Below are 12,569 nucleotides of genomic sequence, written 5' to 3' on the forward strand. Positions count from 1 at the left end.
TTAAAATATGTACAAAATTTTGATAAAAATTTTTTTTTTTTATTTTTTTATATATATTTTGTACATATTTTCAATTGTACAAAATGTCCATAAATTAAAACTGTACAAGAACAATTTTAAAAATTTGTACAAAATGTTCTCTGGGCAATTTGACTGGACACTGATTTCATTGTTTTTCAAAATGTGTACAGAATTTTGAAAACAAAATTTTTTTATGGAAAAAAATTAATTTTTTTTTTAATTGTACAAAATGTCCACATTTTAATAACTTGCATAGGTACAATTTTAAAAATTTATACATATATTCTTTGGATAATTTAACTAGACACCTATTTCAGCGTTTCTCAAAATATATATAGAGTTTTAAAAAAATTATATTTTTTTTATTATAATTTTTAATTGTACAGAAATTCCATATTATAAAAACTTGATTAAGTACAATTTTGAAAATTTGTACAAATATTCTCTGGGCAATTTGACCTGACACTTCACGAAACCTAACGAACGATCCAGAATCCGAATCTAAGAAACCCTAATGAATTGGCGAAGGCACTGGGCTTATTTCAACACGTCATTTGAAAGAATTGAAATCCATCATCATTTTTTTTTAATGACAAATTAAATGGAAATAGTCCATTTAATTCACTTTTCAATGATATAGTACATTTGCATATCCAGTAATTATTTTGAGTACTTGCCATAAGACATAAGAAAGAAAGAGATGGGTAGATAATTGTGGATAGTAGATAAAGATAGTCGACAAAAAAGAAACCTGAAATCATGTATTTTATAGTTTCTCTCTCTCTCTATCTCTGTCTGTCTCTCTCTATCGGAAATAAATAAATAAATTTTTTAACGAAATTTTTGCGGCTTTTATAATAATTTAAAAGTAATGATACGGCGTTTCGTCCTATGACGTCCATCATCATTTTTTATGAATTATACCAAATGTTTATAGTCTATTTATTTCGCTTTTAAATGATATAGTACACTTGCATATTCAATATTTTAAGTATTTCCCATAAGACCTCCATCAGAAAGAGAGAGATGGGTAAATAATTATGGATAGTAGATAAAGATAGTCGACAAAAAACGAAACCCGGTACCATGAATTTTATTTAAAATTTTACAGTTATCATTTTTTATAATTTGGCGAACGCGCCGGGAATATATTTCAAATCCGTTTGAACGAGATTCGAACTGAAGCAACGTTGCCAATTTTCAGTGTTTTTAATACTTTTTATGATAAATTATTGCTTTTTTATATTAAGTAAGGGTTATATTAACTGTCGCTGTTATGCATTATACTATAAGTCGATCTCAGGATTGCTTAAGACAGTTCAAAGCAATTCAGTTAGTTTTTAAATAGAATTTACCTATTGCGATGTTGCCAATATACCTGCGTTTTTTCAATAAGCCAATGTAAAAGAGTAGTTAACTTTATACACTATATGTGCATTGCTTCCTTGTTTTATCCTTTAGCTTTGTCCTAAGTCTGTCTATCTCTATTATATAAAATTAAATATTTATTTAATAATAATAAATATTTATTTAAGGTGTGCTGTTTTTGACCTATACCTCTCTGTTATATGACAAATAAATTTACTCAAATGACGGTTTTCGTATGCATACGGATGAATTACGTAAGAAAAACATAATTAAAAGATGATTTAGGCAGTAATAGAAAATTAAATGTTTAAAAAATCTATAATTTTTTTAAACCTAGAATATCCTTCTCTCACTCTGATATATGATAAATAAATTGACTGAAATGGCGGTTTTCGTGTCTAACCCATCGAATGGCTTACGTAGGAAAAACATAATTTCCAGAAGATCCAGGCATTAGTGTGCAAATGAACAAAGGATATATCCAAAAAATTTTTAAAAATCAATGCTTTTTTTTAACCCACCTATGTCTGCCTCTCATTTTGATTTATAATAAATTGTTTTACTGAAATGATGGTTTTCAAGTGTAAACTAATGGATTACGTAAAAAAAAACATTATTTCCAGAAGATCCAGACAGTAATAGAAATATTAAACAAGTTTATATTATACGAAAAATTAAAAAAAATATTTTAATTTCTTTAACCAATATCATTATCTCACTCTGACATATGACAAATAAATTTACTGAAATGACGGTTTTCAAGTGTAAACAGATGGATTACGTGAGAAAAACATAAATTGCAAATCATACAGGCACCAATAGAAAAATTAAACAAGGATATATCCGAAAAAATCTATCAATTTTTTTGACCTATTTCTCCCTTTTCATTCTAATATATAAGAAATAAATTCACTAAAAATGTTAGAAATGCATAACTATGCTTAAAAGAAATAAGTTAAGATTTCCTTAATTTTAATCAGTTCACAGACAAGCAGTGAAATAAAATAAAAGAAGTCGTTAATAGTTGAAAAATGTCAAAAAAAAAATCAGTACTCTAAAAAGAATCAAATGCCTGACTTAACTGAATTCTAATATATTTAAAACCTGGTTCCAATTGCCTGGAAGAAATCAAACTACTTACTTGTAACAACGAACTTTTTCCAGCCCCCACCGGACCAATAACCGCACACAACTGCCCTTCCGAAACATGCAAACTCAACCCTTTTAAAATGGGGGTTTCTTTGACCCAACTCGCCGTTACATTGTCCAATTTTATCCCTTTTTCCACCACCTTTTCCACCTTTGAGTCTTCTTTTTCCTCGAGCTTTAATATTGTCTCCAGTCTCTTTATTGCTACCCAGGATTCGGCACTTTGACTTACGGTCAGAGGATAAAGTATCGCTAAGGCCACTGTAAAAATTTAAATATGTCAGCTATGGATCTACCGAATGCACATGGTAAAGAAAAGGAGTATAGTAAAATTCTTCCTTCCTTACACTGTAAAATATTAAAGAACTGCGCCAATGAAAACACCACGTCGGCAGAGATGTTATATCCAACCAAACTGTACGTCACCACGGTTAAAAATAGGGTCAACCTCTCGACGAACACGTTGCAACTGGAGTAAAACCCTCGCAAATATGAGGATCTCGTTAGGGCGGAAATTTCACGTGCCCTCAGGTGTTCGATCAGTTTTTCAAAAGGTTTTTCCCACGCGTACATTTTTATTACTTGAATCCCGCTGATGATTTCGCTCATGTGTTTCACGCGCACGTCGCACCGCGTCGCCACTTGCAAACGTAGTTTAGAAGACAGTTTTCCAAAATAAGCTAAAAAAAAAACGTCGCTTTGTATATAATAGTAATTATTCCACATTTTTGACTTAAAGGCGGCGTAGTCCTGCTCATTTGCCGCTTTTCCGACGTCTAATCCGCTCTCGTGATTGGTCACTTTTAGCATCTTAGAAAAGTACTGCATCGGAATCGAATAAGAAACACTTTGACCAATTTTCAACTCATTCTGATGTGAGGTTTTTTTTTTAAGTACTTTTCTAAGATGCTAAAAGTGACCAATCACAGGAGCGGATTAGACGTCGGAAAAGCGGCGAATGAGCAGGACTACGCCGCCTTTTAACGGACTTTTAAAAAAATTGTTTACATGGTTGCCAAAAATTGAATAAATGAGGTTCTCCTTACAAAAAACTTATGCTTGACATTTTTAAAAGGAAGAAAATCTTTTAAATCTGGCAACGCTGGATGGCCCCTACAATGAAACACCATTGCGTAATGAAGGATTTATCAATTCAAAGCCAGTTCAGGGTTGTCCACTCGTTAATATTGCCCTAGTTTAGGGTAAATATTATTGTACAAAAGCTCTCATTATTGCTATTTTTTTAATGTACAAGGTTTTAGTACAATTAAAATATTACTGCTTGGCTGCCTGCGAACCAAAAGTAGCAGGCGCTTGTAAGTTTAATCCAACTAAATTTTTAACTACTTTTAGTACAGTTGTTACTAATCTTAGTACAAATCATAAATCCATGACGTTGCCTTTTATATGTCATAGTACTACAAGAAAACCTGTCCGAAGCTGCAATACTTTACTAATGTTGTATATTTAGGAAAAATAAATAAAAGTTACTTTTTTATTATTATTTATACAAGATTTGTGAAATTACACCCCGAATTTAGACACTATTGTTTTGTGTTTGTAATTTGAATTTTTTTTTTTAATTGGACAATTAATACCTGACTATACATATATCATACAATAAAAAAAAAGCATAACTAGCAACTTACTTCTGTGATTTTCGTACTACAGTACTTTTCCCTTTTTGCATATTTGAGTAGAAAAAAAAAAATTCCTAGGCTTGTGATTTTTAGTACAACCAACATTTTTCAATCCTCGTTGATTTACTACTATATTTTACAACAGTTATTATAAATTTTTAGCATTTTTGCATTAATAAATGTCCTACTAATTTTTTATGTACAATAAAGATATATTAATTAAAAAGTATTGTCCAAGATTTTACTGCAATGAAATACAGTTTGGGGTTGGGATTTTAGTGCAACTATCACTATTGTACAGCTATAAGTACTTTTGATTGTAATTTTAATACAAATTATAAATCCGTTACGTTTACCTTAAAATTTTATAGTACAACCAAAATACCTATTTGAGGCAATTAAGTACACATTTGTTATTCATTTGAGCACAAATAAAAATTATTTTTCATCATTTTAATACTAGTACAATTCGCAGTTTTTATGTCTTTTTTTTAGTACAAGTTTAGTACAAATTTAATATTACGGCACTTCTCAGAGTTTTCGTACAAATACCTACCTGCAGTATTTTCCACTTATTTATATTTTTGTAAAAAACCACGATTACTCGTAGCAAAAATTGTTTAAGATTTTAGCACAAATTAAATTTTTTGCCCAGGAATGTGATTTTAGTACAATCAACATTTTTAACCCTCGTTGCAGTACTTTGGGACACTACTAGGTAGGAATTTAAAATATTTTAGTACAAATTAAAGATTTTGTTTTATTACTAGCAGAAGGTAATAATAAAAATTTATATAAAGTACAAAAAAAATTAACCAATTTGTAAGTATGGTCCAAGTACAAAAAAATGCTCTTTGTGCTTTGGATTTTAGAGCAACCCTAAGTCCTATTTAGCGACTCCGTTGCTTGGAATTCTTGTACAACTTTTTTTAGTACATAAGTCCATTACGTCCAATTTCATAGTACAACCAAAATACTAGCTTAGTCAAAGCTATAGTACTCATTTGTTAAATATTTCAGTACAAATAATAAAAGTTATAATTTTTTTATAAGATTTCAGTATAATAAATGATACTAACTACAAAGCAAAAGTGCTGTGAGCTTATAATTTTAGTACAACTCATAGTTTTTGCATCTAAAATTTTAGTACAAAAAATATTACCGTATTTGCTCTAAGTTAACCTATAAATATCTATAGTACTTAGTCTTTAAGCACATTTTATTACAAAACTGCGTTGACTAAAAGCAAGATTTTAGTACAAATTAAATATTTTGCCCGGGAATGTGATTTTAAAACATTCAACATTTTTAACCCCTCCTTGCAGTACTTTGGGAGACTACTAGGTAGGAATTTTAAATATTTTAGTACAAATAAAAGTTTGTGTTTAATTACTAGCAGAAGGTTATAATAAAAAACTTTTAGTACATAAGTCCATTAAGTCCAATTTCATAGAACAACCAAAATACTAGCTTATTAAAAGCTGTAGTACTCATTTGTTAAATAGTTTAGTACAAATAATATAAGTTATAATTTTTTAATAAGATCTCAGTATAATTAATGATACTAACTGCAAAGCAAAAGTACTGTGAGTACAACTATGTAATTTTAGTACAACTTATAGTTTTTACGTCTTAAATTTTAGTACAAAAATATTACCGTATTTGCTATAAGTTAAGCTATAAGTACTTAGTCTTTATGCATATTTTAGTACAAAACTGCGTTGACTAGATGCAAGATTTTAGTACAAATTAAACACTACGCCCAGGCCGGTGATTTTAGTACAACCAACATTTTAACCCCTCGTTGCACCATTTTGGGACACTACTTAAAAGTTTTAAAAATTTTAGTACTAATAAAAGTGTGTATTTAATAAGTAGCAGTAGTTAATAAAATCTATTTTAGTACAATAAAAATTTACTATTGTCCAAGATTTTGGTATAATAAAATGTACTTTTTGCTTGGGTTAGAGATTTTGTACAAATACCTTCAATGAAACATCATTGCGCAATGAAGTATTCATCAGGTCTAAGCCAGTTCAGGGTTGTCCACTCGTTGATATTGCCCTAGTTTAAGGTAAATATTATTGTACCAAAGCTCTGAATATCGAAAATATTTTTTATCAAGTACCAGGTTTTAGTACAATTGAAATATTACCAAATTAATAAAGATTTGTGAAACTATATCCCGAATTGTAATTTTGTTTTTTTTTAATTGGAAAATTAATACTTCATTATACATATATCATACAACAAAAAAAAAGCATACCTAACAAGTTTTTTCTGTGATTTTCGTACTACAGTACTTTTCCCTTTTTGCATATTTGAGTACAAATAATTCCTAGGCTTGTGATTTTTAGTACAACCAACATTTTAAAATCCTTCTGTATTACTTTGATTACTACTATATTTTACAACAGTAGTTATAAATATTAAGCATTTTTGTATAAATAAATATCCTACAAATTATTTATTTATGTACAATAAAAATATATTAATTCAGAAGTTTTCGCGCAATAAAATATACTTTGTGGTTGGGATTTTAGTGCAACTATCACTCTTCATCAACTCGATTGCTTTGAATTATTGTACCACTATAAGTACTTTTAATGGCAATTTTAGTACAAATTATAAATCCCTTATGTTAACCTTAAAATTTTATAGTACAACCAAAATAGCTATTTAAGGCAATTAAGTACACATTTGTTATTCATTTGAGCACAAATAAAAATTATTTTTAATCATTTTAATACTAGTACAACTCACCGTTTTTACATCTTAAATTTTAGTACAAATTTAATATTACGGTATTTTCTACTTATTTATATTTTTGTAAAAGACTACGATTATTCGTAGCGAGATTTGTTTAAGATTTTAATACAAATTAAATTTTTTGCCCAGGAATGTGATTTTAGTACAATCAACGTTTTTAACCCCTCGTTGCAGTACTTTGGGATACTCATAGTTTGGGAAACTCATAGTTTTTACGTCTTAAATTTTAGCACAAACAATATTACCGTATTTGCTATAAGTTAACCTATAAATATCTCTAGTACTTAGTTTTTATGCACATTTTAGTACAAAACTGCGTTGACTAGGCGCGAGATTTTAGTACAAATTAAATATTTTGCCCAGGAATGTGATTTTAGTACATTCAACATTTTTAACCCCTCGTTGCAGTAGCAAAAGTACTGTGATCTTATGATTTTAGTACAATTTTACAGTTTTTACGACTTAAATTTTAGTACAAAAAATATTACTGTATTTGCTATAAATTAACCTATAAGTACTTAGTCTTTATGCACATTTTAGTACAAAAATGCGTTGACTAGGCGCGAGATTTTAGTACAAATTAAATATTTTGCACAAGCTGGTGATTTTAGTACAACTAAAATCACCAACTAAAATCACCTAATTTTGGGACACTACTTAGGAGTTTTACAAATTTTAGTACTAATAAAGGTTTGTATTTAATAACTAGCAGTAGTTAATAAAAACTATTTAGGTACAATAAAAATATATTAATTTATGAGTATTGTGCAAGATTTTGGTATAATAAAATGTACTTTTGGCTTGGGTAAGAGATTTTCTACAAATACCTACAGTACATTGCACTACTTATTTATATTATAGTACAAAACTACGACTATTTTTTAGCGAGGTTTGCTTAAGATTTTCGTACAAATTAAATATTATCCTCAGGCTTGTAATTTTAGTACAACCAACATTTTTAACTTCTGGTTGTACTATTTTGGGACACTAGTACAAATAAAAGTTTTTAATTTTAATATTTAAATACTAGCAGTACACAAAATAAAAACTATTTAGGTACAATAAAAATAAACTAACTTGTGAATATTGTCCAAGATTTTAGTACAATAAAATGTACTTTGGGCTTGGGATTTTAGAGCAATTATAAGTTTTCAGCAACTTTTAGTAGAAGAGAGAGTTAGTGGCTGACTTTCAAGTACAATACACAAAATATAAATAATTAATTTAATATTAATTAAGTACAATTTATTACCTGTTAAAATCTGAAAGGCTTATAATTTGATCAGAGTAATATATAGTAGGTACGTATCTATGCCGCATTTTAATACTTGCTAGACAGCAAGTATCAAATTATTAAGTAGAATTTTTGTACAACTGCAACTTAATACTTCTTAAAGCAGCGGCACCAATTTGCAATTTCAGTACAATTTAAAAGAAACATGTCAGTTTTTAGTACAATTACATAACCCATATTTACAAATCAATTAAGGAATTTCGTTTCTCTTGTAGAAGAGTAAGATAGCGCCAAAACTTTTAAGTTAATCATGAACTCAAGGAAATTTGGCAACCATTAAATAAAAACATTTTACATGATTGCCAGATGTTTCACTTAAAAACCCACCCTGTATATACTAAATAAACTTACTTTGAAGCGGTATAGTAATAATAATCATGGCCCCTATACCGACCAAACAATAAACGCCGACCATATTCCACATCAAATACGTCACTAAGGCGACCTGTATGGGAATGATCCATATAAAATGCAATAAAGTGGTCACCTGATCGAATCTTTGCACGTCATTGGACAAAATGTTAATCACCTGACCCGTTGCGGTTTGTCCTTGAGAGGCTTTATTCAATTTCATAATCTGAAATGGTTCAGTTACGTTCAAGGAAAGCATAGAAGTTAATAAATCAACATTAAGATTACCTTACGATATATCAATGACGAAACTGCGACCCTGACACGCATTCCGACAGCCAAAGCGCTATAATTACCGTGGTGCATCAAAAAAATGCCAAAAAGTGACATCATGTTTAATACGGAAGCCCATAGATACATGGAATTTTGGTTTATGGTGTCCAACTCAAACTGTTGAACGAACCAAGCTAGGACTAACGGTTGAGGTGATCTAAAAAGGAGGTTTGTCTTGACAAATTTCGATCTAGACTCTTATTTACCTTATGAGTATATGGTATACCAAAAAAATGAGGCCACTAACGGAATAGTCCCAAAAGAAAGTCTTCACAAGGGCCTTCAAGAGACTTGGCTTGTAAAGAGTCTTTTCCTTGGATCGTTTCAACTGTTTATTCCAATAATATTCCAATTTGTCTCCAAGACGTTCAGATCTGTCTGACGGTAGAGTCTTGTAGAGGTCAGTCATTTGGATTTTTCTTTTGCTACCTTTATAGAAAAGTGGGATGGTCCAACTGTAAATAATCCAAGTATTATTTTTTAATTTTTTGTGGTGTGGAGAAATCAGTTAAGCAAACTGTTTTGTAACGTTGCCTGGAAAACTGTAAATAGCATCAATAAAAAAATTAAACGCTGTTTATACTTCACTATTATGTATCACTTTGTATAATAGTAATCGATCAACATTTTTAAATTATTAACGGATTTTTTCTTTAAATTTTTTACATGGTTGCGAAAAATTCAGAGAGTTCAGAGGTTCTTCTTACAAAAAACTGAAGCTTGACATTTTCAAAAGGACGAAAATCTTTTAAATCTGGCAACGCTGGCTGGTCCCTACAATGCGCAATGTAGGATTTATCAGGTCTAAGCCAGTTCAGAGTTGTCCACTCGTTGATATTGCCCTAAATTAGGGTAGCGTTGTTATTAATCTTAGTACAAATCATAAATCCATGATGTTGCCTTTCATATGTCATAGTACTACAAGAAAACCTATCCGAAGCTGCAATACTCTACTAATGTTATATATTTCAGTAGAAATAAAAGTTACTTTGTTATTATTATTAGTCTTATTATTTATGCAAGATTTGTGAAACTTAGACGCTGTATATATTCTAATTTATTCACTGTCTCCCTTCAACCAACGCCTCTGGCGAAAGGTCATATTCAACATTAAGAAGAATTAAAGATTACCTTAGAAATATGCAGAAATTTCATGTAGAAATTCCAGTGATTTGACACTGATCAACGTTTCTCAAGTTCAAGATACTTGAAATTTTCTAAGTAAAGATAAAATTGTTAATAGGTTTATAGCATTAAATAAAGGAAAAAAAAATTGGATCGTCCTTAGTTTCGAGCAGAACTAAGGGAATAAGAGCACTTTGAAAATTTGGAAAATGTTATTCTTCGACCACGTTTTTTAGCCCAAAAATGGGCTCTAACAATGCGATATCTCAGCTAATATAAGAGGTACGACCTCGCGGATCGTCTCGTTGAATCCAGAATGACGAATCTAAGAAAAAGTCGTTGGAATTTTCCCGATAGAACCCGTAGAAGCCGAAATATCGACCTCCAAAGTTTGGGATTTTTCACTTTTCGGGTATACCCTCCCGTATCAAATTTTTCACCAAAAATTAATTTTTTTCGAAATCAAACTAACTATACCATCGAGTTGCTCCCATCACCTACATCACTAAAACACCAAGTTATAACAGGATTCGAGCAGAACTAAGAGAATTAGAGCTCTTTGAAAATTCGGAAGATATCAATTTTCGACCTCGTTTTTAGACCCAAAAATGGGCTCTAAAAATGCCATATCTCGGCTAATATGTGAACTACGACCTTGCGGATGATCTCGTTGGATTCAGAGGAATATATTTAAGTCAAAACCGTTAGAATTTTTCCGATAATACCCACAGAAGTCGAGATATCGACCTCCAAAGTTTCGGATTTTTCATTTTTCGGGTATCCCCCCCGTATCGAATTTTTCACCAAAAATTTTTTTTTTTTCGAAATTAAACTAACTATACCATCGACCTGTTCCCATCATCTACATCACTGTAGACTGGGTTATAACAGGATTTGAACAGAACTAAGGGAATGAGAGCACTTTGAAAATTCGGAAAATGTAATTTTTCGACTTCGCTTTTGAGCCCAAAAATAAGCTCTAAAAATGCCATATCTCGGCTAATATAAGAGCTACAACCTTGCAGAAGATCTCGTTAGATTGAGAAGAATGAAACTAAAACAAAACCGTTTAAATTTTGTCGATTGTAATCACAGAAGCTGAGATATCGACCTCCAAAGTTTGGAATTTTTCGGGTATTCCTCCCCGTAGGTCTAAAAATGCCATATCTTGGCTGATATAGAAGCTACAACCTTGGTATTTAATTTTTTAGATGCGTATGGTAGACATGTTCCAGATATAACTGGCCATCTGAGAAAATACCTCACTAGGTAAGTGATCGTAGATTGTTTTTCTGGGGAAATTCTTTGCAAGATCTTCTTTTAAGGCTAAGTAAGAGCAGTTGCCTTCTTCTTGTACGACCTTTGCTTTTGCAGCCGCTTGATAGTGACACTGATAAATATTCCATGATTTAGTACTATCTAACTGAGGTGGTTGAAGGATCATCATCATCCCCATAGATTTCGTATTGGTACAAACTTCTCGTTGTACAAACTTCACTTCTTATTTAGTGTTGAACTTCCTGGATCCTGTCCAAGAGATCCAATAAGAGAATTCGCTTGTATATTCTTGGATTCGCTTGTATACCTGGCATAATTCTCTTTTAGCTTTTTCCCAAGTTTACTTATAATTGGTGAGTGTGGCAGAATTTTGTTGCAACTTCACTTTCAAATTGACGGAATTCTATAGCAATTAAGCGTCCATGCAGACCTTGCAATATTTGACCGATATCGCTTGCAAGTCAGCTTTATCTCCCGTTGTATCTCTTTTATTGTCCCAGCTTCATTTTCAGCTCATCAACTTTAAAATCCACCACTTTTGACATTTTCCCACACTTTAGTCAGATTCACTATTCAATTTTCCAACTCACGTCCCACACTCGACTAAAATGTAGCGTTATGTGTTGTTAAAGCGTGAATTGTCACTCGATGCACGCAAAAAGTCAACTGGTTTTGGATCACTTGCGACTACTAAAAATATTTATTTATACCCTATTTAGTTATTATTAATTATGTCCGATTTAAATATCGCGCCAATATTCCGAACTGAACTGTCAACTGGCCACTTAGCGGCGAAGCGGGCGTTCGCTAACCTTTCATGAGTCTCCAGAGATGTCGTGCGATGTGCCAGCATATGGCAGCGTAACAATTTTAACGACTTCTCATTTCATTTACGTAAATGTTAACAAAATACTTCTATATTAGATATATCCTGATTGATGACCTGATGTGATAAAAGAATTTGAATTTTGAATTTGCTTGGAAGATGAGTAAGAAGTCTATTCCAGGTATTTCAACTGCCTCAGATTTATCTTACTTCGTTTATTTTTAATTTCCTGTAAGAGTACTTCCGGGCATTCTAACTATGTCAGATTCCTCTGTAGAACTTTCAAAATCTTAAATCCTTGCTGATCTTCAATCAATTGCCCGAAAGAAATTCGAGACTCCTCAGAATACTAATCCATGCGGTCCAAAAGTCTCAAAGTTTTTGACTGACTCAGTTTATCTTTGATTGCCTGAAA

General features: G+C 31.1%; 1 protein-coding gene across 1 annotated transcript in view; it reads right to left on the reverse strand.

Moving 5' to 3' along the window:
• The window catches only part of LOC126743916 (ATP-binding cassette sub-family C member 4-like), a 34,195-nt gene that overhangs the window by 13,479 nt on the left and 8,147 nt on the right, over nucleotides 1-12,569 (reverse strand). Inside the window, exons 2-6 of the mRNA XM_050451193.1 lie at nucleotides 9,132-9,380; nucleotides 8,881-9,082; nucleotides 8,593-8,818; nucleotides 2,886-3,218; nucleotides 2,531-2,799 (exon numbers count right to left, since the gene is read on the reverse strand). Of these exons, the coding sequence (XP_050307150.1) occupies nucleotides 2,531-2,799; nucleotides 2,886-3,218; nucleotides 8,593-8,818; nucleotides 8,881-9,082; nucleotides 9,132-9,380 (1,279 nt within the window). The remainder of the gene's footprint in view (nucleotides 1-2,530; nucleotides 2,800-2,885; nucleotides 3,219-8,592; nucleotides 8,819-8,880; nucleotides 9,083-9,131; nucleotides 9,381-12,569) is intronic.

Source organism: Anthonomus grandis, chromosome 13 (genome assembly GCF_022605725.1).
Source record: "Anthonomus grandis grandis chromosome 13, icAntGran1.3, whole genome shotgun sequence".
Lineage (NCBI taxonomy): Eukaryota > Metazoa > Arthropoda > Insecta > Coleoptera > Curculionidae > Anthonomus > Anthonomus grandis.